At 43.0% G+C, this 25405-nt stretch overlaps 1 protein-coding gene across 7 annotated transcripts in view; it reads left to right on the top strand.

The window, feature by feature from the left end:
* The window catches only part of mink1 (misshapen-like kinase 1), a 38110-nt gene extending 18441 nt beyond the window's left edge, over positions 1 to 19669 (top strand). For 2 of the 7 annotated variants that reach the window (XM_083763441.1, XM_083763437.1), the window contains exons 13-32: positions 105 to 191; positions 863 to 1039; positions 1245 to 1421; positions 3415 to 3681; positions 3829 to 3908; positions 3995 to 4098; positions 4196 to 4290; positions 4597 to 4620; positions 7396 to 7547; positions 8400 to 8517; positions 10718 to 10834; positions 11682 to 11796; positions 13377 to 13532; positions 14113 to 14256; positions 15187 to 15321; positions 16192 to 16292; positions 16412 to 16561; positions 16846 to 17005; positions 17712 to 17851; positions 18043 to 19669. In XM_083763441.1, coding sequence (XP_083619567.1) covers positions 105 to 191; positions 863 to 1039; positions 1245 to 1421; positions 3415 to 3681; positions 3829 to 3908; positions 3995 to 4098; positions 4196 to 4290; positions 4597 to 4620; positions 7396 to 7547; positions 8400 to 8517; positions 10718 to 10834; positions 11682 to 11796; positions 13377 to 13532; positions 14113 to 14256; positions 15187 to 15321; positions 16192 to 16292; positions 16412 to 16561; positions 16846 to 17005; positions 17712 to 17851; positions 18043 to 18126 — 2583 coding nt within the window. In that variant the 3' untranslated portion in view covers positions 18127 to 19669. The remainder of the gene's footprint in view (positions 1 to 104; positions 192 to 862; positions 1040 to 1244; positions 1422 to 3414; positions 3682 to 3828; positions 3909 to 3994; positions 4099 to 4195; positions 4291 to 4596; positions 4621 to 7395; positions 7548 to 8399; positions 8518 to 10717; positions 10835 to 11681; positions 11797 to 13376; positions 13533 to 14112; positions 14257 to 15186; positions 15322 to 16191; positions 16293 to 16411; positions 16562 to 16845; positions 17006 to 17711; positions 17852 to 18042) is intronic. The other 5 variants (XM_083763440.1, XM_083763439.1, XM_083763443.1 and 2 more) reach the window with 5 other exon arrangements.
* The last annotated feature ends 5736 nt before the right edge of the window (positions 19670 to 25405 follow it).

Below are 25405 nucleotides of genomic sequence, written 5' to 3'. Positions count from 1 at the left end.
AATGGTTTCACTTATTTTATTGTACTTGGGTCTGTTTTCGTTCGACTCCTTTACGCTTCCATTTCCCCATTTTCCGTTCCTGCATCCTTTGACGTTGCCTTCAGGAGTTCATCAGACATAAGTTAGAAGAAGAACAGCGCCAGTTAGAAATCCTTCAACAGCAGCTGCTACAAGAGCAGGCACTGCTCATGGTAACTTCTCACTTCACTGCTCTGTCTGATTCCCTTTGCTTCTGCCTTCTGAAAACACACATACAACACACAAGCTTGTGTGTGTGTGTGTGTGTGTGTGTGTGTGTGTGTGTGTGTGTGACACACACGTCACACACTAATGCATGAAAGGTTTACGGCTAGCAATTTGAATGACTTGTGGTGTTTTTGTCTTGTACCTGGAATGGAACAGACTGTGCATGTTTTGTAATGCATGTGCAACCTTTAACCCTTTTAGGCCTGACGTCGAAATTAAATTAAAAAACTAAATCATGACAATTTTCTGAAAGATTTGAGGCGCATTTTAACGATAAAAAAAAAAAATAGCAGACCTACAAGTTCATAGCGCGCCACTCGGTGGCGCGCTATGAGCTTGTAGATCTGCTATTTTTCAATAGCTAAATTATAACGTAATGTATGTAACCACCAAAAGGGGTTAATGTGCTTCCCGTCCAAAGTCGGGGCAAAGCATAGTTGGCACACACTGTTGCGTTGCTTTGACCAAAAAAAAAGGAAAACCCCGTCTATGGGTGATTGTTCACCTCACGTCGCCACTCGTGCATGGATGTGCGTCTTCTTGGATCAATGACCCCTTGTGCCCCCTTGTCCTCTGTAGACCTCCTTTAACTGACTGAATCGCCATGTCTGTTCAGGAGTACAAGCGTAAACAGCTGGAGGAGCAGCGCCAGTCGGAGAGGCTCCAGAGGCAACTGCAGCAGGAGCACGCCTACCTGGTGTCCCTTCAGCAACAGCAGCAGGACAAGAAGCCCCAGCTGTACCACTACAACAAGAACCTGGAGCCCAATAACAAGCCCGCCTGGGCCCGTGAGGTACACCCGCGAACGACACACACACGCCGCCAGCCCCTTTTGCTCTCGCGTCATCTCTCTCTCAACGGTCATGACGCGAGAGCAAAATGGCCGACCGCGCGTATATACAATCCGTTATTGGACACGAAACTACACTATGAAGCTATACGCCTATGGCAGTTTTAAGGTTAATGCATGCTCCGTGTTGCTGTGGTTTTCTGTCTAGGTGGAGGAGCGCAGTAAACTCAACAACAGGCAGGGCTCGCCCAAAATCTGCACCACTGTCTCTGACACTGCCATACAATCACGCGCCGACTCCTCCGTCAGCCAATCGGGAGGCGGTCAGTCTGCTCAAACGCCACCGATGCAGCGTCCCGTTGAGCCTCAAGGGGGACAGGGAAAGGTGCGTGTTTGTATGAGCGTGATACGGCATTCTTTCAAAAACCAAAACTGGACGTTATGAACTACAGCACTGTTTTCTCAAGCCGGACCATAGCATGATTATTATAATAATAAAATCTAGGGATGTCCCGATACACCTTTTTCGTTTTTCCGATCCCGATACCACAATTTCTGTGTCAGCCGATACCGAATACAGATACCCGAGAATAATATTTATAATGATACAAAAAGAAAAAAATATATTATTTTGAAGTCCCAACGACCGGGGAATAGTGTTTATAGCTATCTATCTCGTGTTGTGTTGATGGCAGACTTCTCACTCAAATGTGCACTTGCAGTCCCCACTTGCAGCACCAACATTTTATTTACCTGTTATAGTTTCAACCCCTTACCCCTGTGTCGGATCTGTGGTTAGACTGGCATATTTGCCGATGCCGATATGACCGAATCAGGGCCGATCCGATACTTTTCCGATACAGTATCGGGACATCTCTAATAAAAACATGGATAGAGAGAGTGTGTGTGTGTGTGTGTGTGTGTGTGTGTGTGTGTGTGTGTGTGTGTGTGTGTGTGTATATACGGGTGTCACAATAGTTTTTGACGTTCGATACAGTGTATCGAAATTACAAGCCGTATCGCGATTCTCGTTGATTGTTACTCCAGTGCATGCACACGTCTCCGGGAGGCCGCGGGGCACTGTTGTTTTTCTGTGCGTTCCGCGTCTGCACAGACAAATGCACGCGTTTGCATGCATTTCCGGCGGGGAAAATGGAGCCGACAGACGAGTTGACGAGAGGGAGAGAGAGAAACAGCTGGTAGTGTTGCATTGTAGCGTCCAGTCTGCATTACATTTCATTTACCCATCTGTCAAGGTAAAAAGATGACGGCCAATAGTCCCAAACTCCCACATCATGCGACCCCCGCGGACTTAATAGCCTAGTCATTAAAGGGCCGCTGACACGCCCCGAAATTAATATGGGTGGTACAGCACATCACGTGGTCTGACTGAAAACAGTTTGAAACAGTTTGAAACAGGGCTACGGCGCGCCGCGCTAGCAACAAGTGGCTGCTAGCTCAGGCTAGCGTTTTTGACGGTACATTTAGGTCATATTTGCTATAAATGTAATTGAAAAAATTTATTTTTTCGCTCGAAAATCCTCGTTACAATGACATTGAGTTGACGTGTAAGTTTTAGGGTAAACTGTTGCATAATCGCAATTTCGCGTGACGAGTTCCATGCTCTCCGTCTCCCCCCGCTAGACAGACAGTGGTAACCTGTGAAGCTCCGTGCTGCGGAGCCCTGTTCAGCACTTAGCCGTGTTTGAGGCCATGTCAATTTGTATTTTTTCAAATACATTTATAGCAATTATGACTCTAAATGTGACACCAAAATAGTAGCATAAGTTGCTATGCTACTACGGCCACCAAGCCCGGCGAGCCCGCATAGAAGTCGATGGGGAAAGCTTGTCACACTCTGACGTCAGAATCATGATAGCATTGTTTGATAGCCGTTCTTATCTCCCGAGGGGCGTGTCAGCGGGCCTTTAATAATGATGGGCCTAACCATATTTGATATCGAATCGTCGTGAGCTAGGCTAATCGTGACACCACTAATACAGACACACATGCACACACTTGTTAAATGTTTTAAAACTTATTTTACTAACGGGTGAAAAATTGTTATGGAGATAGAGGAAGCTGATGATACACGAAACCATTCTCGTTTCCGTGTGGATCTGCATGAGCTAAAACTGTATTTGTCAGTATTATCTCTATGTATTTACGCCTTGATGTTCTTCTTTCTTCCCTTCCCTCTTCACTGACCTCTTCATGCATTCACCCCACACATCTGATCTTAATACATACAACCATACCACTTACATTGCCTCTCCACTGCTTCATTGTACCTTCCTGCCCCTTTTTCCCCCCCCTTCGACTCTGCCCCTCCACCCTTCCTGGGGTTTGCTGCTGTCGCTTGAACTGCCCCTCTGCAGTTCCAGATGGCCCACTTGGTCCCACTGAAGCCCTATGCTGCCCCTGTCCCTCGCTCCCAGTCGCTCTGTGATCAGCCCACTAAGACCATGTCCGCGTTCCCCACTCAGGATCCCTCCCTTAACCCCTCCCCCCGCCCCATCCACTCCCGGGAGCTGGTCCGCCAAAACTCTGACCCCACCTCTGAGATCCCCGCGCCACAGGCACACCCCGTCCGGGAGGACCGTGGCCCCTGGATCCGACTGCCAGAGTCAGAACTGCCACCCAAGGTGAGGCCATCTACTAGATATACAGTAGTTGAAAGAATGTGATTATCATCTACTAGAGAAAAAAAAAAAAACAATAATAAAGTTGTCCTGGGCCATCTCTAAAGTAGAATACAACTGATAAATGTTAGTCTCTCGTGTTTTTCTCAGATCCCCCAGAGGACTGCATCCATTGCCACAGCCCTCAACACCAACCTTACTTCTGGCATAAGGCATCCAGTGAGAGCCAGGTAATACATACAGATAAGTGGCTTGGTCAGATAAATTGTCTCAAGCTTAATACTTAAAGCGTTGGTATATCTGTTACCTGTGGCAGCAACCCAGATCTCAGCCGCAACGACCGCTGGGAGAGAGGAGACAACCTGAGCATTGTGTCTAATCTGCCTCAGACTGGCTCTCTGGAGAGACACCGCATCCCCAGTGAGTCCCTTTGTCCCTTTATGCTTCTGCACTGCCGAGTCTCTTGAAGTGAGGCACGTTTAATAAGCAACAACTGTTGTGGTGGTGTCATTTTCAGGTTCCTCTAAAATGGACTCTCCTCCAATCCTGTCCCACGATGGCCGTCACAAGGCAGGGGAGTCTCGCACTTCCTCTCGTCCCAGTCGTCCTGCTGTAAGTTTGTCATGTGTCTTTCTCATCCGTTTGCACTTTTTGGCAACTTTCAGAGTTGATAAACTCTCTGGAGTTTTCTATGGATCCAGCTTCTGTGTACTGTAGATATAATGTCCTTGCTTAATTGTGCAAATTATATACCTTGCTTTTCTTTGATAATTGACACAAGCATTAACTTAGATTTTCTCCTTTTCTCCTCAACATGTCTCCTCTTTTTTCACGTAACACTCTCTTTGTGCTTTTTTTTACTTTGCAAATTCCCTTAATGTTCTTGTCTTTCACAACACTGGCTCCTCTGATGCACAGAGTTACAAGAGAGCTATAGGAGAGGTTAGTACCAATGCTTATGTTTAGACTGGCAGTTCCAAATCCCATTTTTGGCCTATTCAGATTTTCTGAACACCAACAAAAACATGGAAACTGATTAGCATGTATCAGATTTGAACTACATACAGTTTGAAATGCGATTCATAATCTGATTTCTAAAGATGTCTCAGTCAGAAATTGCTGATCTACAAGCTTATCGTCGATGTATGACAGAGTGTAAGTTAAGCATTACTTAAGCCAACAGTATGACATTACCGCAGCAACCAATGCAGATAGGTCGACAACGTCTGAACACACAAATCTGATCACTAGCAAACGGTGTGGACAGTCAGTCCTAGAGATCGGATTTGAGAAACAAATGGGATTTCTCTGCAGTCTGAAAAAAGCCATAGTGTAACAATGTGTTGTGCCATGCCCTAGACACGTCGTACCAAACCCTACACAGGTTGTGCAAGGACACGCTGTTGATTGGCCAGTCGCTGTGATTGACAGCCTAACCCTAACCTCAGTAAAACTATACCTAACCCTAACCTCAGTAAAACTATACCTAACCCTAACCTCAGTAAAACTAAACTTAACTTGCCCGGCGGCGTGGTTATAAGCACAACCTGTGTAGGATTTAGTATGTCGCGCCCTAGGCCTGTCTGTGAGCAACGCTGCCTTGAACCTGTAGAAGTCAGCAGAAGGCCACGTGCATGCAGTGGGGTCTGCATGCTTTACGCCATCTCTCCCATCTTTTTGGGGAGGGCATCTTTTCTGTGCATTTGTCTGTTTTTGCCTCCATTTTCCAGCTTTCAAAGCACTCCATAGAACTCCATCCTAGAATAAATCTCCCCATCGTAACAGTTTAACCACGTAGTGCTCTAATGGCTAAATGTATACGTTTTCACATGACCGTTTGGACAAATGTCGGTGAACTAGAATGTGGCGTTTTCAGCTTAACCCATTTTGTGTGGAAACGTCATAGCATACCAACCGATGGATTTTCATTGATATCAAACAAGATGAAGGGGGGGGGGGGTGGTTGGCGGTTGGCCTCTCCTTCTGCACCATACTCCTTGCTGTTCGTGCATGCGTGTTGCCGTTCACTTCGCTGTTTACGGCTCAGAAAGAATGCCTCGCATCTCCTAATCTCGGGAGCTCTCCGTGGTTTTGACCAGATGGATATACTAAGCTCTTCATTTCTGACTTCAACATGCCTCTCGTTCAAAATATGAACGCGAGGGATCATTCAGCAACTTTATCGTAATCATAGCGAGGTAAGCAAGCGAAATTATTCCTCCCGGTTTTTGTACGGAATGGAAGGGGGTGCGGGCTTTCAGAGTAAAAGCTGCCTTATCTGCGCGGAACCCCGAGCTGCTATTTTGAAAGAAATCCAGACGCTGATTGTGTTAAAGATTAATAATGGTCGTGGGATGAAGTTATAAACTACGATCTCCGAGAACACAATATCCTCAAAGATCCTTTGATTTCATAGGGGATTCGCACTGAGACGGACTGAGTCCGTTTGATTTGAACCATTCCCGAACACGGTTGCCTGGTGCACCCGAGTACACTGGCATAACACACTTTGATCCTCCAGGTGGCGCTGTGCTTGATGGCTGACACTGACCATCAACTCTGCGCCATTCTCTCCTATAAACCCAAACACTGCATTGCCTCATTACTTCACTGTCAGCCTGCTATTCACTGTCAGTCAGTTCTGTGCTCCAGTGTCGTGTGATTAATTCGCCATGGATTCTACTTTGGCATTATTATTATTAGTTTTACTTTGGAGACTACAAGAGCCACATGTAGTCCGCAGAATAAGATCAGTGCGTACTGTGCGTACACACAGACTTAAGAGGAGATAGGTGGCCATTGAGAAATGCGCTAGTGTTACGCGTCGTGCAGCGTCTGTGTGTGTGTTTTATTTTTTTGTTGACGCTTGGCTCGTTGACTAGAGATTATGTCACATTCTTAAAAAAACAACCAGTCCACTTCCTCCTTTAGGTACGCATGCATTCACATTGGAACGAGCCAAATACCAGAGACCCGCCCCCCATGCGGTCCCGGGGACGGTTGGGCGACCCGGTCCCGGGAACGGTACGCATCGTTCACACTACCACAACATCTGCCAAGTGGTCCCGAGTGCGCACCCGGGAGTCGGGACCATAGTGTGAATCCCTTATCAGTCACAACACCTTGGTACAGGTTTATTGCCAATGTCCACAAAGAAAAATGGGCTACTTCTAGGTCATTCTTCCCATCATTTCCTCCCCTTTTTTGAGGGGCGCTAGCCCCTCCTATGCCCAGCTTTCCGGGTTTGTGTAAACGCAAACATTGAAGACAAAATGTGAAGATGGAAAAGTGACCACGCAAATTGTGATTGGCCCGCGTGATTGGGTGGTAGATGTGAGGACGCAAATTGTGATTGGCCAGAATGAGATGTACATTGTATATGAGCTGTTGTTACTGTGAAATATCACAGACTCGTTGGGCAACATTCTCATAGCAATAAGTGGTACAATGATATACACCCCTGAACAGGGGCGACAGTGGCTCAGGGGTAGAGTGGCCGAATGGGAACCGCAAGGTTCCCAGTTCAAACCCGGGCTCCCCCAGAGTCGGTGTCCTTGAGCAAGACTCTGAACCCCTAATTGCTCCCGATGTGCAGGTTGGTGCCTTGCATGGTTTCCTCTGGCATTGGTGTGTGTGCGACTGTGTGAATGTAATGCACAATCTATGTAAGGCGCTATATAAATGCACCATTTAACACACGTGCGTATGTGTGCTCAGGACCACGGCCTGTATGCCAAGGAGCGCATCGAGGAGCAGCCGAGACCCCCGGTGAAAGCCAACGACTACTCGTCCTCCTCAGACAGCAGTGAGAGCAGTGAGGAGAGCGAGAGTGGAGAAGGAGCCGAGGAGGAGGAGAGCCCCACGGACCGGTCAGTCTAACGCACTGGTTCACAAACCCTTTCATATCCAGGACCCCCACATTGACACTAATTGGCCCGCGGACCCCCATTTGAAAAGATATGCCAGGGACCCCCTCATAAGAGAAGATTTTGACTAGCAGTGATTCTCAAACGGTTTAATTTCAAGGTCCCCCAGTTTTACCTGCATTAGGCTACGGACCCACATTTAATGGCATTTCTATCTCTTGAACCCCAAATTATATTGCAAAATCAAACTTAATTTAACTCTTGACGGGTCCATTTGGTTCCAATTGTGCGCTCTCTGAGTTACACACCCATAAGGGTCCATCCTAATCATGGGGACCCCCTGGAACTCCCTCAAGGACCCCTGGGGGTCCCCGGACCCCACTTTGGGAACCACTGGTCTAACAAACTTAATCCGAAAAAGCCTGAAAAGAATCAATCACTGGTGTGTGTGTGGTCTCACGTAGCCAGACAACTATTCCACATTCTCCCAATGCTGTATAGTCTGGAACTACACCTTCCGAAATCAGAGCAAAGCTGGACTTTTTTTTCCTTCCATACCTGTATGCTTAGGACTGTAAAGGCCAAACGGAAGCGAGGTGAAGGCTTCACTTCCGCTTGCTTGGCTTGCTCATGATCAGAGCTTCCGTTCTCCAGGCTGTATAACGGAAATTGCGAGAGGCAACAGTCTGGCCACGTGAGACTAGTGTGTGTGTGTGTGTCTTCTCTCTTCTGGTATTACATTATGTCGCCCAGTCCTACTAGTAGTCTTGCATTACTCATTTACTCCGACATCCTTCCCCTCTTTTTGCCCCCCCCCCCCCCCCCCTCTTCATTTCCTGTCCTGTTTTATTTCAGTAACCGGGATGCAGACACAGACTCTGTCAACACCATGGTGGTTCACGAGGAGGAAGGCGAGGGGGAGGACGTGGAACAGGCAGGAGGCTACGGGGACCAGACCATGCTGGTACAGAGGGTTAGTCATGCTCGCAGACAATTGAAATGCATCCATTAGATCAGGGGTGGGCAATTATCTTTCCCCGAGTGGCCAAATGAGAAACTATTGTGGAGGGCCGGGCCCAAAAGGCTGAACTAAATTCTGAGTAATATACATTTTATTTCTATATAAAAAGCAGTATATGGCATTGTTTTGACAAGCTGGTAAGAGTAGAGGTTATTATTAGGCAGTGAAAATTTGATGTTGCCTTTCGGAAATTTAATTTATTCAATCAAAGCTTCCAAAACGATGACCAACAGGTTGTCAATCACACGCAATTCACGGCAGGAAAGTTGCGTGTACCTAAATAAACAAGCTTCAAAATAAAAGCAATGCCGTTTTAGTCCATGCATAAGGACAGGTAGAATTAGAAAGTACGTCTTATTTTTTTAACCGTCTTCCTGCCATTGCCGAAGCCCTTCGGCAATTGAAGCATTAATTTGATATTAACGCTTGCTGCCATTGCCGAAGCCCTTCGGCAATTGCTCTTTTATAGTGCTTATGATTGATCAAGCCATAATGCTACTCACGTTAGCCGGTTAGCTAGCAATGTTGTTAGCACTGCACTGGATCGTTCATATTAATTCACCGTCGCCATAAGAATCCATTCTATCCGTTTCTTTCAATCGCCTGTATCTCCTATTCCTTGTCCCAGATGGCATTTTTGGTCAAAACAGCGTTTCTTTGACGGCACGAGCCGACGTTGTGGAGTGCTAAAATGTACCGGCATGATTCGATAATGTAAACAAAGGTTGTCTTGGCAACGTAAAGCTGGCAGGGATAAGCTCACTTCCGGTTGAGGCAAAATGTGGCTTTTCAAAATAAGAGCTCAAATTAAAAAAATGCTGGCATGAATTAGGTCCTAATTTCTCAATAAATGGCAGCAGTAAAAGGGTTAAGTACTCTTTCACAGGCCGGTCATTTCACGGGCCGTATAATGCCCAGGTCTGCATTAGACCAGGGGTATACAAACCTTTTCAGCAATTGGCCAGAAATATCCATCCAAGCTTGTCGCAAACCCAACTCGATGTGGCATTTTACTATAATAAAAGAAGACTAAAGAAAGGAATATAACGCTAGATGCTCAAAAACACAAAACTCACTCAATTGATTCCACCCCAAGTCAAGACAAAAACGCAGCATAACAGTGTTTTTTCCACAACCTTCTTCAGGCAAACTAATGTTTGTGTAAAGGTTTTCCACTCGCACCAAAGCATGCAGCTTAAACAATTACATACCATCAGAGCCTTCTATTGGAGAGTTGCGTCAATGAGGGGGAAGAAAACGGCACCAGTCACGTGGTTCATATTACTCTAAATGGCGACAAACGCTCATAGACCTCCGGTTCAGAACTGTGCCACTATTCGCCAATAGAAGTCTCTGTAGAAGACTGGCTCTATAAAGTGAACAAAGGTGACACCACTATACAACATATGATATCGGCAAATTCTGATCAGTTTTGTTTTGGCTACATTCTCTGGTCTTTTTGTCAGTAAAATCTCTTTTTGTATTATAGGTAGTGGTTATTTTTATTATAAATTATTTTATAGCCGTATAGATTAGCCAATTTATTTTACTGGTTGGAGGATGCAGACTTTGTCAAGTTGTGCAGTTGAGTTACACTACCCTACTTGTAAGGTATTATATGATAAGGTGCTGACTGCATTGTAATGGATGCTATAGATCAGTAGATCAGGTAGTGCAGGTAAACCACGTGCCGTGCCCCTAAAAAAATGAAAACAAAAAAAGGACCCCTGCCAAAGTGACGGCTCGTCCATAATGTGTGGATGGGGTGACGCCCAAAATACTTAAAAAGCATCCAGACAGGTTGTCTCATTGATTTTTAATTAAGTCACCTTAAATTCATTGAATTAAGGTGACTTGATTGATTGATTGACATGAAGAATGGAATGCCGCATCGCTATTCCAAAGAAAGGAAACGTCGAGAGACATGTCGTGCCGTCAGAATATTTCAGAATAAAGGATTTAGATTAGTGCCAAGCAGACGAGGGAGATTTTACAACGAACAGAACCCAATAGTTCCGCCTTAGAGAGTTTTGGTTCCTACCTACAGTAAGCTACTACGCTGAAACTTGAAACGGACACAGATGCCGTTATAACGGACCCCCGCAGATAATAATAATAATGCAGCTGGTTGACTTGTTTCTTTTCGTGATAGACACCAGAGAAACGGAGTCACAATGGATACACAAACCTGCCTGATGTGGTACAGCCCTCCCACTCCCCAACTGACTCGGCTACACACTCCTCCCCTGGGAAAGACTCTGTGTATGATGTAAGTTCACAATCTGCCCTACATTTATCATAATTTTCTTTCTAAATGATTTGTTTTTGTGGCTTTCGCCTTTATTTTATGGAGGGATAGACAGTAGGCTGACAGGAAATGGGGAGAGAGATGGGGGGGGGGGGGGGGTGACAGGCAGTAAAGGCTGTCGGGAGCGGGAATCGAACCCGCGGCACACTGCCAGACTGGATTACCAGCCAAGGTGCCTGGACCGCTGAGCCACGGCCCAGGCCTACATTTTTCATTATTAATTAATCGTGGTGAGATTGGATGATTTCCATACAAGAAAGATCACCAAACCTTAAACGACAACTTTTTTTTTTTCTTAAAAAAAGAAAATGTTATTATATATGTTTTTAATGTGTTAATTATTTTTCATTTCTTGCTTTCTTTCGTTTTAACGATTTTATCTATTCGAACACGTGGCTAAATATGTCTTCTTTTGAATGTTACGGCGATTTCTTTATTATTTACTATAGTCTTACTAGAAGCCCAGGAGAATTACATCTGGTCACAAAAGATCACGGGATCTATTGAATGTGAAACGGGAGGTGACAAACTGACACCGCCCCCTAGTAGTCACATTGTTCATTCAAACACACAGAAAACAACTACTGTGGCCAAATGTACTTTACTGGGTCTAGTAGGTCTATAGCAAATAATAATAAAGAAATCACCATAACATTTTGTAAAAACAAAAATACATATTTAGCCACGTGTCCCCTGTCAAAAAAAAAAAAACGGCAAATGAAAAAGGTTTAACACTCAAGACTGGAATAATAAATTACACATTTTTCTCCCCCCCCCCCCCCCCCCCCCCCCCCCCTCACTCAACCAGTATCAGTCCAGAGGTTTGGTCAAGGCATCTTCTGGCAAGTCCTCCTTCACTACCTTTGTGGACCTTGGCATGTACCAATCACCTGGGGGCACAGGGGATAACATCAGTGTTGGTGGTGAGTTGATTAACATACCTAATCACCTGGGGGCACAGGGGATAACATCAGTGTTGGTGGTGAGTTGATTAACATACCTAATCACCTGGGGGCACAGGGGATAACATCAGTGTTGGTGGTGAGTTGATTAACATACCTAATCACCTGGGGGCACAGGGGATAACATCAGTGTTGGTGGTGAGTTGATTGGCATACCTAATCACCTGGGGGCACAGGGGATAACATCAGTGTTGGTGGTGAGTTGATTAACATACCTAATCACCTGGGGGCACAGGGGATAACATCAGTGTTGGTGGTGAGTTGATTAACATACCTAATCACCTGGGGGCACAGGGGATAACATCAGTGTTGGTGGTGAGTTGATTGGCATACCTAATCACCTGGGGGCACAGGGGATAACATCAGTGTTGGTGGTGAGTTGATTGGCATACCTAATCACCTGGGGGCACAGGGGATAACATCAGTGTTGGTGGTGAGTTGATTGGCATACCTAATCACCTGGGGGCACAGGGGATAACATCAGTGTTGGTGGTGAGTTGATTGGCATACATAATCACCTGGGGGCACAGGGGATAACATCAGTGTTGGTGGTGAGTTGTGGACCTTGGCATGTACTAATCACCTGGGGGCACAGGCAATAACATTAGTGTTGGTGGTGGGTTGTTTGAGATATTGTTGGGGAAACCAAAAGCAGAAAAGGGGATATTGTAATGAAAACGCAAGCAGAATTAAACTTAAAGTTGTAATAGTGATGCGCGAATCACCCTAATCCATGTGTACACGTTCATTATCCATCTGTCATCCAACCAAACCACTGTCGCCACAACTGTACTCTACATGATATCCTAACAAGACAACAGTCTTGTCAAAACTTGACTATTGTAACTCCCTCCTTACTGGCCTACCGGCATGTGCACTTAAGCCTCTCCAACTGATCCAAAATGCTGCAGCTCGCTTGGTCTTCAACCAGCCAAAATTCTCACATGTCTCCCCCCCTTCTCCGCTCCCTCCACTGGCTCCCAGTCGCTGCCCGCACAGAATACAAAACTCTGATGCTGGCATTCAAAGCAACCAAAGGTATGGCTCCCCCATATCTTGCAAGTATGATCAAACCCTCCCGCGCACTCAGATCAGCCAATGCAGGGAAGCTGGAAGTACCCTCACTTCCCATTACAATCAGCACTGCAGCCTCACTCCCAATCTTCCACCGTAGTCCACCTTTTCAGACTCCATCATGGCCCGTAGTACTTACCCTACCGCCTTAGATAGCACTTTTTGTAGACTTGGATAGCATTAGAACCGCATTGTATGTAGTCATAGCACTTCATAGTACATATGTATAGCATAGTATACTGTATATGTATAGTTTATATGTATAGTTTCATTATATAGATATTCCACTGTTATATGATGTATTGCCATGGTTTTTGTTCTTGCTTAATGTAAATCGCTCTGGATTAAGAGCGTCTGCTAAATGCCTAAATTGTAATCCATCAAGCCCTTCGTCACTCACAAGTTAATTAAAATTACGCTTGTCCAGTTCCTCTCTCTAATGTGTCCGTTAACATGGTACTCTGCAGGCTTGGGTTCCAGGTTTGACCAGCTGAAGATGGAGGTCAGAAAAGGCTCCATGGTTAACGTGAACCCCACTAACACGCGCCCCCACAGCGACACTCCCGAGATCCGCAAATACAAGAAGAGGTTCAACTCTGAAATCCTGTGCGCCGCTCTCTGGGGTGAGACTTTAAACCCATTCTGGGCGGGAACCCCTTTTGGTGTTGTAAGCATTATGTTATACTTTAGCTATTGAAAAATAGCAGATCTACAAGCAAATAGCGCTGAACCGCACTGTAGGTCTGCTATTTTTGAAAAATCGTGAAAATGTGGCGCAACTCTTTAAATATATATTCTTTCTCAGCAAAAGTTTTTAACTCAAATCTTTGCTTCTGGGGGGTCCCTAGAACAACGTATTTTCAGATGGTGGTCGGTGGTCAATTACATATAGTTTCTGGGGTCCTTGACATGAAATATTGAGCACCACTGATATAGAAACATATATTAGGTATTTCAGAAAACTGACAGGATTTAGAAGATTTATTTTTAATTTCAACGTCTGGCCTAAATGGGTTTATATCCCTTTACAACAACTCTCTTTTCTGAGCTGAAACACATTTCAATGTTATTGTACACTTCATATGCTACCGTCTGCAACCATATAAATTCTGTTTCATACGACGCCGTAGACGCAATGTTTAAAAACACTTTTTAAACGTCATTATGCAAGATTGTATGACATAAAATCCAAATGTTTTCCAGGTGTGAACCTGTTGGTGGGCACAGAGAACGGTTTGAAGCTACTGGACCGTAGTGGGCAGGGCAAGGTCTACCCTCTCATCAACTCCCGGCGGTTCCAACAGATGGACGTCCTGGAGGGTCTCAACCTGCTCATCACTATTTCAGGTCATTAGACTTGATTTATGCTTTTCGGCACACAGGAAATATCTGATCTACAAGTGGTACAAATGTCCCTCCCCTCTCACTGTCCTCAGTTTATCGTCTTTATCGCCATTCAAAATAAATGTACATAATGGGCATCTCCGTTCATGCTGTAGCAACACAAGAGGTTCTGTGTTGAGAATGGGCCCGAACTCTAGCCCATTTTGGGTGTTAGCATTATGTTAAGCTTTAGCTATTGAAAAATAGCAGATCTACAAGCTCATAGCACGCCACCGAGTGTCGCGCTACGAGCTTGTAGGTCTGCTATTTTTGAAAAATCAAAGAACGACTGACATAGAAACATAGCTTTTTCAGAAAACTGTCAGGATGTAGAAGAATTTTTTTTAATCTGATCTGTACACATTAGGTACATGTATGGATACCGGGTGCAGTACGACACGTGTTTTGGTCATTAGACCGACAACCTACCCCTAACCTAACCAACCTACCCCTAACCATAACCTACCCCTAACCATAACCTACCCCTAAACCATAACCTACCCCTAACCTAGCCATGACCGCAAGCACGGGATCGGTGCATGGTCGAGCGCTAGTCCGAGCGTCGTTCCCGCATGTCGGACTAATGCTCCCCGTCGGAATTTAACTGTTTTGTTTGAAAACCTGTAAAAGGGGTATACATATATATTTTCATTTTTATTATTTTAAGTTAACGGACAAAAGGGCAGTCTATTACTTTTTTTTTCCAGAAAAAAAAAGAAATGAACTAAGAATATTTTTTTGTATGGAGAAAAAAATAACTAATAAACTAATTGTGTCCGGATCCCTGGATAATTATCCTCAAGTTTGGCGGTTGTTTGTATTCCTTTTGTCTTGTTGCGTCTTGTTGTCCTCTGCCATCGACCTGCTAATGTGTTGTACGTGCATACTACACAGGTAAAAAGAACAAAGTACGTGTGTACTACCTGGCCTGGCTGAGGAACAAGATCCTGCACAATGATCCTGAGGTGGAGAAAAAGCAAGGCTGGACCACTGTGGGAGAGATGGAGGGCTGCGTGCACTACAAAGTGGGTGAGTCCAGTCCAATCCAATCCACTTTATTTATAAAGCACATTTTTATACACAACAAGGTTGAAACAAAGTGCTGTACACAAAGAAATACTAAAATATCAAAGAAAAAGAAAAACAACAATACATAAACAGGGCAACATAAGGACACAAAGCAGTGGAAGCAGCGACTCTTAATCAGTATGTTCAAATGCCAAGGAGTACAAGTGGCGAAAGGGCCTTTCTGTGTGGAGTTTGCATGTTCTCCCCGTGTCCCCTAGGGTAGGTTCCCTCACAAAAAACATGCAGTAATCCTGGTCTCTAAACTGCCTCCCCCTGGCCAGCCGGGGCGCCTGATGGAGGGGAAAGGAACTGGTTGGAATAACGTGTTCCTTCCATGTGCTACGTCCAACCAGGGAAACTCCCCCCTGTCAGGTGTAAAGGAGCAACTTGGACACTCGGGCATGAAGGAAGCATGAGTTCAAGTCCGTTGCTCTCCCCATGTCCCCCATATATGGGGACTAGGTTGGCGGAGGGTGTGTATGACTTAGAAAATCGTGGGATAAAAATTATATATAAAAAAAAAAGTACAAGTGAGTTTTCAGACGTGATTTAAACACAGACAAGGATTGAGAAGCTCTGACATGAGGTGGAAGTTCATTCCACAGTGTGGGTTCTACAACGGACAAATGACCTATCCCCCCCGGGATTTCAGCGACTGGTCAGTCGACCTCAGGGAGTGATTGGAAAACATTAGTAATTGTTATGCCCCCCTTCCCGCCGCCCACCTACTCCTCAATGAATTCTCATAAATGTGTTTGCCCCTTGTTGGCACGGTGAATTATTGATCGTGTGAGTATCGTATTTCAAATGGCTTACTTGTTGTCCGTCTAGTGAAATATGAGAGGATAAAGTTCCTGGTGATTGCTATGAAGAACGCAGTGGAAGTGTACGCCTGGGCTCCCAAGCCTTATCACAAATTCATGGCCTTCAAGGTAAGTCCCTCCAGTCCTCGTACCTACAAGCTGAATTAATTAGTGCCAGTCAACAAGCACAGAATTAGAGCTCTGTTCATATTCTGCCTCACGTCTCCACCATTCTTCTCTCCCACCAGTCTTTTGGGGATCTTCCCCACAGGCCTCTGTTGGTTGACCTGACGGTGGAGGAGGGTCAGAGGTTGAAGGTCATCTACGGCTCCAGCGCAGGCTTCCATGCCATCGACGTGGACTCTGGGAACAACTACGACATATACATCCCTGTTCACGTGAGTCATCATTATCTGGCCGGCAACCGACTAGATTTGAATAAATGGTGCATTTATATAGCGCCGTTATCCAAGGAGCTTTACATAGACTGTGCATTATATTCACACAACCATGCAAGGCACCAACCTGCACATCGGGAGCAGGGAGGGGTTCTTGCTCAAGGACACCTCGACACTAACTCTGGGGGGAGCCCGGGGTTCGAACATCCGGTCACTCTACCTCTGAGCCACTGCCACCCCAATAAACCAGCTCGCCCCTCTCTCTACTCCCTTCTCGTAAACAGATCCAGAGCCAAGTGATACCCCACGCAATCGTGTTCCTGCCCAGCTCGGATGGCATGGAGATGCTGCTGTGTTACGAGGACGAGGGCGTCTATGTCAACACCTACGGGCGCATCATTAAAGATGTGGTGTTGCAGTGGGGCGAGATGCCTACCTCTGTCGGTATGGGTTTGAACACACACACACATCTAACCCATTGTAGACGGTCTGATATGTTTGATCATATCTCAATTTCAATGTTTAATTGAAGATCAATGTTAACCATGTCACGCCTGGCTGGCATCCCTAGGCTATTTTGGGAAAACAGTTTGGTTATTTGTGCTATTTGTTATACAACGTATACATAACGGGGCTTAAGTGGTTAAGAAATTGTAGACATAAACTACACGGTCAAATTCTTCAATTCAGCTTTAGCTAAGCCCCGCCCTCTCCCACTTAGACACTCCCACTTGGACACTTTCCAGCCGGGCTCATTCATTCCAATGTAAAAGTCATGGATTTTACACATTAAATACTGGTTCATTTTTGGAAACATACCTTCGAAATCTCTTCCAAATCCGTCAAAGTCTGCCATATGCACTGGACAAATATGTGCGTGGCATTTCTTTTTTTAAACAATGTTTTATCATAATAGGACAACTATTGGTGGAGAGGTTTGTCTAACCCATGTTATGCTTAGCTGTGATTGCACAATAGCAGTTTGGAGAGGGGCTTAGCTATAGGTCAATTAGTACAACTTTCACAGGTCACTGAGGATTTTAATGTGTGTGTGTGTATATATATATTATGAATCTGCAACTATCGTTTACTCTGGGCTGTCGCTGTGCACTGATGTCACTGTGTGTGTGTGTGTGTGTGTGTTCTGCAGCCCATATCTGCTCCAATCAGATCATGGGCTGGGGTGAAAAGGCCATCGAGATCCGCTCCGTGGAGACGGGACACCTGGACGGGGTCTTCATGCACAAAAGAGCTCAGAGGCTCAAGTTCCTTTGTGAGAGAAACGACAAGGTAGTAGACACATGCATGCTCAAGTTAAAACCCATTTAGACCTGAGGTCGATTCTATGAATGTCTTCTAAATCATGGGTTTTCTGAAAAACCCAATGTTTCCGTCAGTTGTTCTTAAACATTTGAACTGGTTTTATGTACAAAACGGTGTTGACACTGCATGTCTTCTTGTATTTGCGACCATCCTCTCAGGTGTTCTTTGCGTCTGTGCGGTCTGGAGGCAGCAGTCAAGTCTACTTCATGACCCTGAACAGAAACTGCATCATGAACTGGTGAGGTAACCACAGCTGTCTGGATGCCACGTGGGGAAACCCAGGAATGTGTGGTGAAGAGAGAGAAGTACCCCCCCCCCCAAATAAATTCCTGTAAACACATGCACACAGATGCGCACGTATTCTCTCGGTTTGCTCTCTGCCTTTCTCTTGCCACATTCCCTCCATTTCTGCCCCTCGCCAACATGTACAAACGTTTAAAATCCATTCCAGCCTAAACTCCTGAAGACACACTTCATCAATCGGCGTCCTTCTCACTTCCCCCCCTGATAACATTCTCCTAGGAAATTGTCATGAAAAACTACCATTGAGCGTCGTGTCTAACGTCTCCAATTAATTTGTCCTGTATATACTTTCATCTTTTATTTACTTAACTCGGTGGACCTGTGTTCAGTCGTGACTGTTTAGTTTCAAGTTGTGGAGTTAAAACATTCCTTTGTGGCTACCATGTACATTTGGGGGAAGCGTTACTTATCATTATTATTGAGATGGAGCTGTAAATAAATAGCTTGACTCTTTTTCAGACCTGTTGATAAAGCCTCCGTCCTGTGTGTAGCCATAGGACAATATGTACTGTACATCATGAAACGGTACGATAGTGGTAGAGATGTCCCGATACTGTATCGGTCTCGGCCCTTTTTGGTCATATCGTTATCGGCGAATATGCCAGTCTAACCACCGATCCAGACACAGGGATAAGGGGTTGACACTATGGCAGGTAAATACAATGTTGGGGCATGTGGAGTTGGCTTTTGAGTTGCCCAAACTGAAAGTGCACATTTGAGTGAGGAGTCTGCTATTATCAACACGAGATAAAATAAGTTATTTTATTTTATTATTATAAATATTCTCTGGTATCGGTATTTGGTATCGGCTAACACAGAAATTGTGATATCGGGATCGTAAACGAAAAAAGTGTATCGGGACATCCCTAAATAGTGGCCACTGGCCAGCCCCTGGTGAAACGTTTCTAGGGCACTTTCTGGTATAGAGCTCCACACATGTCAGGAAGCATAAAGTAGAGGATTCATTAGAAAGGAGTCATGAACTCTGTCAAAATGTGTAGCCTGTCGCAAATCAGTCATTTTGAGTTATCTGTACTGAACACAAATCAAATGCCAATAAATATTACTTTCGTGTACAGTACCTTTATGGCAAATAGTGCGTGGTGCAACCCAACTATAAGCATTGAATAACCAAACGCCACAATAAAATTGTTTAAGAAAACAAACCATATGTCAAATGAATAAAGTGTGACGTTTCATAAAGAATATGCAGTATTGTATGTTCAAAATCAATACTGAGTTTTTGTCCCTTTTGCTTTTTACCCCTCTTTATTGGTGGCTTAGATGAAATCATCGTATGAATCATCTGGCTTGTATCTAAACTTTGTTCTCATATATTTACAAAATACCTACAAAGATTTGATATTTATATGTAGTGTTTTCTGTATTGATATTAGCCTCTTGGCATTCTTTACTGTAATGATCTTGGCGTTATATTGCAATATATATTATAATATATATTCAGTCTTTGTTTGACAAGGAGAGTTTGTGTGTTCAGTTTCATAAATATTCAGTTTCATAAAATGTGGTCGTGACGATTGTGATATTATCACACCTGTTGAGGACAAACTGGCATCTTGCTTGGAATGGAACTTGGTGCATGGTTAAGAATTTAACCGAGCGAGGATATCGCTGGAATTCTAGTGATTGATGTCCAAAATTCCCAATATTAGGTGGTCAAATCTTTACTGTGTTTTAGTTCTCACGGATTCATTCATCATTCGTATGTATGACTGGAGAGTTGTTGATGATAGAGTTGCTGTAATAATGGGATTACTGAAATAGTGGGATGACAGGAAATTGAGCCAGTATTAGTATTGGCAAATATCTAATGTTGTAGCTTTGGCTCTGCTGTACTGTAACAAAGGACAGGACTCGTCACAACAGGCACTTTTTAAGACTGGAACATGTGACTTATTTTATTTCCTGCCAGTGTTCACATTATTGCTTGCTAATGTGTGTACGATTAGTCCGTTTTGGGACTGATGAAGGGAAAAGCTCAAACACTTTTAACCCATTCTGACCTGAGATCAGATTTAAAAAAATGTCTTCTGCATCCTGACAGTTTTCCATTCTGACCTGAGATCAGATTCTAAAATGTCTATGTCAGTCACTCTTCGATTTTTCAAGAATAGCAGACCTACAAGCTCGTAGCGCGCCACTCAGTGGCGCGCTATGAGCTTGTAGATCTGCTATTTTTAAATAGCACGACATGATGCTAACACCAAAATGGGTTCCCGCCCAGAATGGGTTAATAGGGTGATTCTTTTTTATTTTTTAGAAGTCTTAACTTATTGATCACTAACCAAGACTCCTTTCATACTGTACAGACAGTTTGTGTGTTTTTAAATGATTATTTCTGCTTTTGTTTGATATATTTTCAAGAAGGTACGGAGGCTTAACGTGGGAAGGTACCTGGAACATGGCATGTGTAGAACCTGGAACAAAGCTCGTTAGTCAGATTTGAAGACTCATCACCTCACCAGTATGATGGTACTTATAGCACTTTAGCCCGTCTGAGCCACCGACCGTTTTTGTTTTTGAGAAATAATTGATTGTAGCTTTTCTTTTATATATAAGCAGTGCTGCTTCTGCTTACTACAATAGCATTTATCTACAATATTGTATACAAGGTTGACCCAACGGTTGTAACACAATTTTACTCTTGCTACATGAATATTACAAATGAATGCTAAAAGATTAACATAATGCTGTTTGAATTTCACCAAAAAACAACAAAACCTCCATTTTAGAACATTTCTGGACATTGTCAAAGGAACCTTGGTAAAGTCATCAAAAAGGGTAGACTTCCAAAATTATATATATATATATAAAATATCACAGGATCAATTTTCACATTTATTTATTCCCTATAGTAATTAATAGTGACTCTGTTTTGTCTGTAAAATATCTGTTTTGTGCCATGATCTACATCTCAAACATAACTAAGAATCCACTAGGAGCTCTGGCACTGGCAGTGATGGTTTTGTGGTTGTCATTAGTTATTAAACCAATCGAATCAGCCAAGTTTACAGTTGTGAAGTAGTGCCTTGGAGTTGGGAAGGGGCAAGGTTTTAAGACGGGTCAGTTAGTACACCCTTTGTGTGTCTTACTTGGAATGCGCTGAGGAAGAAGTGCAACAACGATTACTACCGCCCCTCTCGTTAAGAATGATGTCCTGTGCCAATTAAGTGCACTTAAATCGAATCCAGAACATCCGTAATATGGACTTTGATGTCGGTGACATTGTATGGAAACAAACCTTTCAGTTGGCTGGTTACACAAGGAAACGTTTGTGTTAGAATAACTAACAGCAAGCTGACGGATAAAAAAAAAGAGTATAAGATGGTCCATTTCAATAAGTGTAATATATATTGTATCCAGTCAAACGTGGCACTCAAACTGAAATTACTACATAGATACATAGATTTTTGACACTGATTTACAGAGAGAAGCCATAAATATTTCATGTTTTTTTTTTTTTTTTAGTAATTAGTCATAGTGTACAGATGAAATATAACCTGCTTAACCTATTTAACGCGTTTTATGGTTAGAAGATAGAGGCTCTGGAAAGATACAGAAGATAAATGTTACTCTTCAATGCCATTGAACTCAAGTGGGGGGGAAGTAGCTCATTATATTCTGTAATAACTATTTTATTAAAGGATATGTAAATTAGCCTATATTCAGAAATCAAAATGAATGTACATCTATAAAAACAGATTTGTATTTATATCTAGATTATTTACTCGTATTAATCTAAGCACAATGTATTTTACGGCACAGAGGGAGTTGGATTTTCTTTAGGTGTGGCTGTGGTGGACTCATTCGAGCAGTGGTCGGTCAAATACATTGGGTTGTTGTGCTGGAGCAAGTAGTCGGCTGCAACAGTGTGTGTAACTATGTGTTAAATTATTTGGAAAAATACAAAGAAAAAGAAAAAAAAATCATTACCAAGCAAGTTGCTAAAAAAAAGGCTGTGTTTCAGACGAGTTGGCTGCTTTAGCGTTCTCATGGCTTAATGTTCGGGCTCCCTTTGGTGTCAATGGTCCAACAGAGTCTGCCCGCTCTGTGAAAGGGTTATCAGGTGGTAAAGTGATGAAAAGGCTCATGGCATTGGTCAAGTGATTTGTGGCCTGTGCTTGGGTACTGCCTTCCCTTTGCATTTGTTTACAGTGTCCCAGTAACGCAACAGCAGCACAGAAGAAAAAGAGCATTTTCCAGCAAGTTAAGAGAATTTACATTGAGACAGTGGGAAGGAAGTTGACCAGATGGATGACAATTTGAGAATGCAAACCAAACCTGTTTTTTTTTTTTTTTTTTTTTTGCGGCTTACGCCTTTTATTGATTTTTTAAGGGACAGACAGACAGTAGGCTGACAGGAAACGGGAGAGAGATGGGGGGATGACATGCAGTAAAGGCCGTGTCGGGTTCGGGAGTCGAACCCGCGGCACACTGCGACTGGATTACCAGTCCGGTGCCCAGACCGTTACGCCACGGCCTGGGCCACCAAACCTGTTTGTCTGTGCATTTAGCCTTCCAATTATTTTAATTGTGCATTTTTGTCATCAGACGTCGGGCTTTTTCTAAATTAAAATTAAATACGCCGTGAGCGTTCATGTTTTGATGTAGATTGGCTCATTACATAATGACCCGTTTCACTATCTCATGGGAAGTCAGTTGGGAAGTTGGTGTGTAGAGGAGTATGAGGTCACATGAGACTGGAAAGTTGAAAGCTTTGCATTTTGATCTTTACTACATGCACTTGACTCAGAACTTGTGTGGCACATTATAAATATTTAAAAACAGACTACGTTTAGAACTTACCCAGTACTAATTTCATAAAGCATCTGAGAGAGTTTGATTTGTTTCACTGATTCCCTTAAGGTAGTACTTGAAACATGAATTCGACAAAATTCACACCCTCCCCAATTTTCCTTAGATAACATAACATTTACTTTTGGACAACTAACACTGCTTTTACAGATGTATCCATGTAAAATGTCCTTCATGTTCATTTGCAATGACATAACCCAAAGTGCTAACCTTCATATTCATTCCCATTGTCTCTCTTGCCTCATAGACAATCTCTTGTCTGAAAAGTTGTGTGTAGTATTGCCAACTTGCATAAATGAGACCTACTGTATGTAGAAATATACTGTATGAGACTATATTATGTCCTGTAAAGTGTAGAGGATCAACATCATAATGTGATGCGTGGTTTTTGAAGATTATTTGGTTGGCGGTGTTGATGAACTTGCAATTTCAATTATAGCCTGGTGTTCGCAACTCATTTAAGGTAAACGAATAAAAGTGGTATTTGCAGCTTTCTTCAAAAGTCTGTACTACAAGGTTTAAAATACACTTTCGAGCCTCGTTCTCATAAAGATTGTTCATGTGAATTTCACAAATCAAAGGATGGAATTCGATTTTTGGAAAAAACTATTATTCGCGAACGTATAACCTAAGAAGTGTTTGGTATCGACTAAAGTAATATCAAGTGTGAATGCTTTTGGTAGTCTATATAGTCCGTCTCATCTCCGAGTCTGAATTGGAAAGACGGTATGTAGGAAACGAGCCAAACAACGCAGGGATTTGTAGAATTGCAGATTAGGAGATGAAGAGAGAAAAATATATTTCTCATTCATATTAAAAGCAATATTAGTATTTGAAGTTGAGACTGTGGATGTCCATCTCGGTGTGGCTTGTAGAAAGTGCTCTTATTATTTCCTTTTTTTTCTGTGGCCTTTGGCAAACTGAATGTAAGTTGGTCTGTTTGTCTCGTTAAGAGAAATTGTACTGTACTTCTTTAATCAACATTTTAACTTGTACTGCTCAGTCAGCATATCTGTCACTTAACTGTAGAGATGCTAGTTTTGAGGCAGGTTAAACTAAAAAGCTGACTCTTTAGGCAGGATTGTCAATTTTATTCGTTTTCAATAGATTTGATTTTTGTTTATTTTTAAGCATCTTTGCAATGTTTCTTTACTGTGTGTTTGGGGGTCTTTCAACAAAACATTGTGTTGAACGAATTCTTGTCTTAACAGTTGTTTGAAAAATAAAACATATTGATCATGACTTTGCTTCAATTTCTGTACTTGCCAAAAGTTGTTTGACATTGACAGCGTTATAAAACATGGTTCAACTTTTTATTTAAATAATTAGTAACGCTCAAACTTTATTTGTAACAGATATGTACTAATATTTATTTAAAACTCAATGGCCATACTTTATTCAGCAGAAGCATGCAGAGTAAATGAGTCAGTGTCTTAGCTGTGCAAAAACTTTATCAACTGGACTATTTATTCCTGACATTTTGTGCAATAACTGTTACATTTTCCTAAAACAAATACTAAAATGCTCGGTGAGCATTGTGTTGAAAGGATGCGTTTTTAAATGATAAGGCAAGTACAGACATCCTTGACAACTACTGGAATTCTGAGAAATCTTGTACCGTCAAACCACAACAGCTGTGAGGAACTACTTTTCATAGGCATGGCTTTCCATCCTCAATTAAAATGTGGGCATAGTGTTACTGTAAGAAATTGTTCAATTTAGATTAGATACTGAAGCTGCATAAATGAGTTCACAAAAGTAAATGGAACCTGTTGGCGTGTCATGTTTGTTTTTATCTACAAACATGAAAGTGGTTTTGAATGTCTGGCATGATTCAATCTGACCCCAAATAAATATTTCATATATGTTGTTGTGAAAGACTCATTGTCTTAATACTTTATGGTTGGTTGTGAAATAAAATTCATAGCCCAAAAGAATGGCACTGCAGCACCCTCTAGTGGCTGTTCTATATGCATTAAAATGGATTGATCTGTAATTGTATAAGGTTCGTTAGTGCAGTGGTAATTACATTTCAGAATCTCACATTTATGGTTACGCTTCCTCAAAGTACCTCAAACTCAATAGCCTGTTTTCACAAAATGCCACATTACTAATCGTCAACCAACCCTCACTTTACTCATTTATTTTTTTATTTTTTAAGATTGAGTTTTTTCCAGTAACTAAAACCTAAATTGTGGTTCTTCAATGTGAACAGAAGTAGGAGGCAGTTTAGAAAATGTACAGTAATTGATTTGGTTTTGCCATCACACTGTAGACATAATTAAATATTTCACCATGCAGAAAAAGAGTGGCTTTAAAATAACAGCTTTAGAGGGGAAACAGAGAACACTGGCAAGGCTATGTGTATTTATTAATAGTATG

The sequence above is a fragment of the Protomyctophum parallelum genome (assembly GCF_964188405.1).
Source record: "Protomyctophum parallelum genome assembly, chromosome: 1".
In the NCBI taxonomy this organism is placed as follows: domain Eukaryota; kingdom Metazoa; phylum Chordata; class Actinopteri; order Myctophiformes; family Myctophidae; genus Protomyctophum; species Protomyctophum parallelum.
Note: the sequence above shows the minus strand (reverse complement) of the source record. Positions and strands in the feature narration are given on the sequence as shown.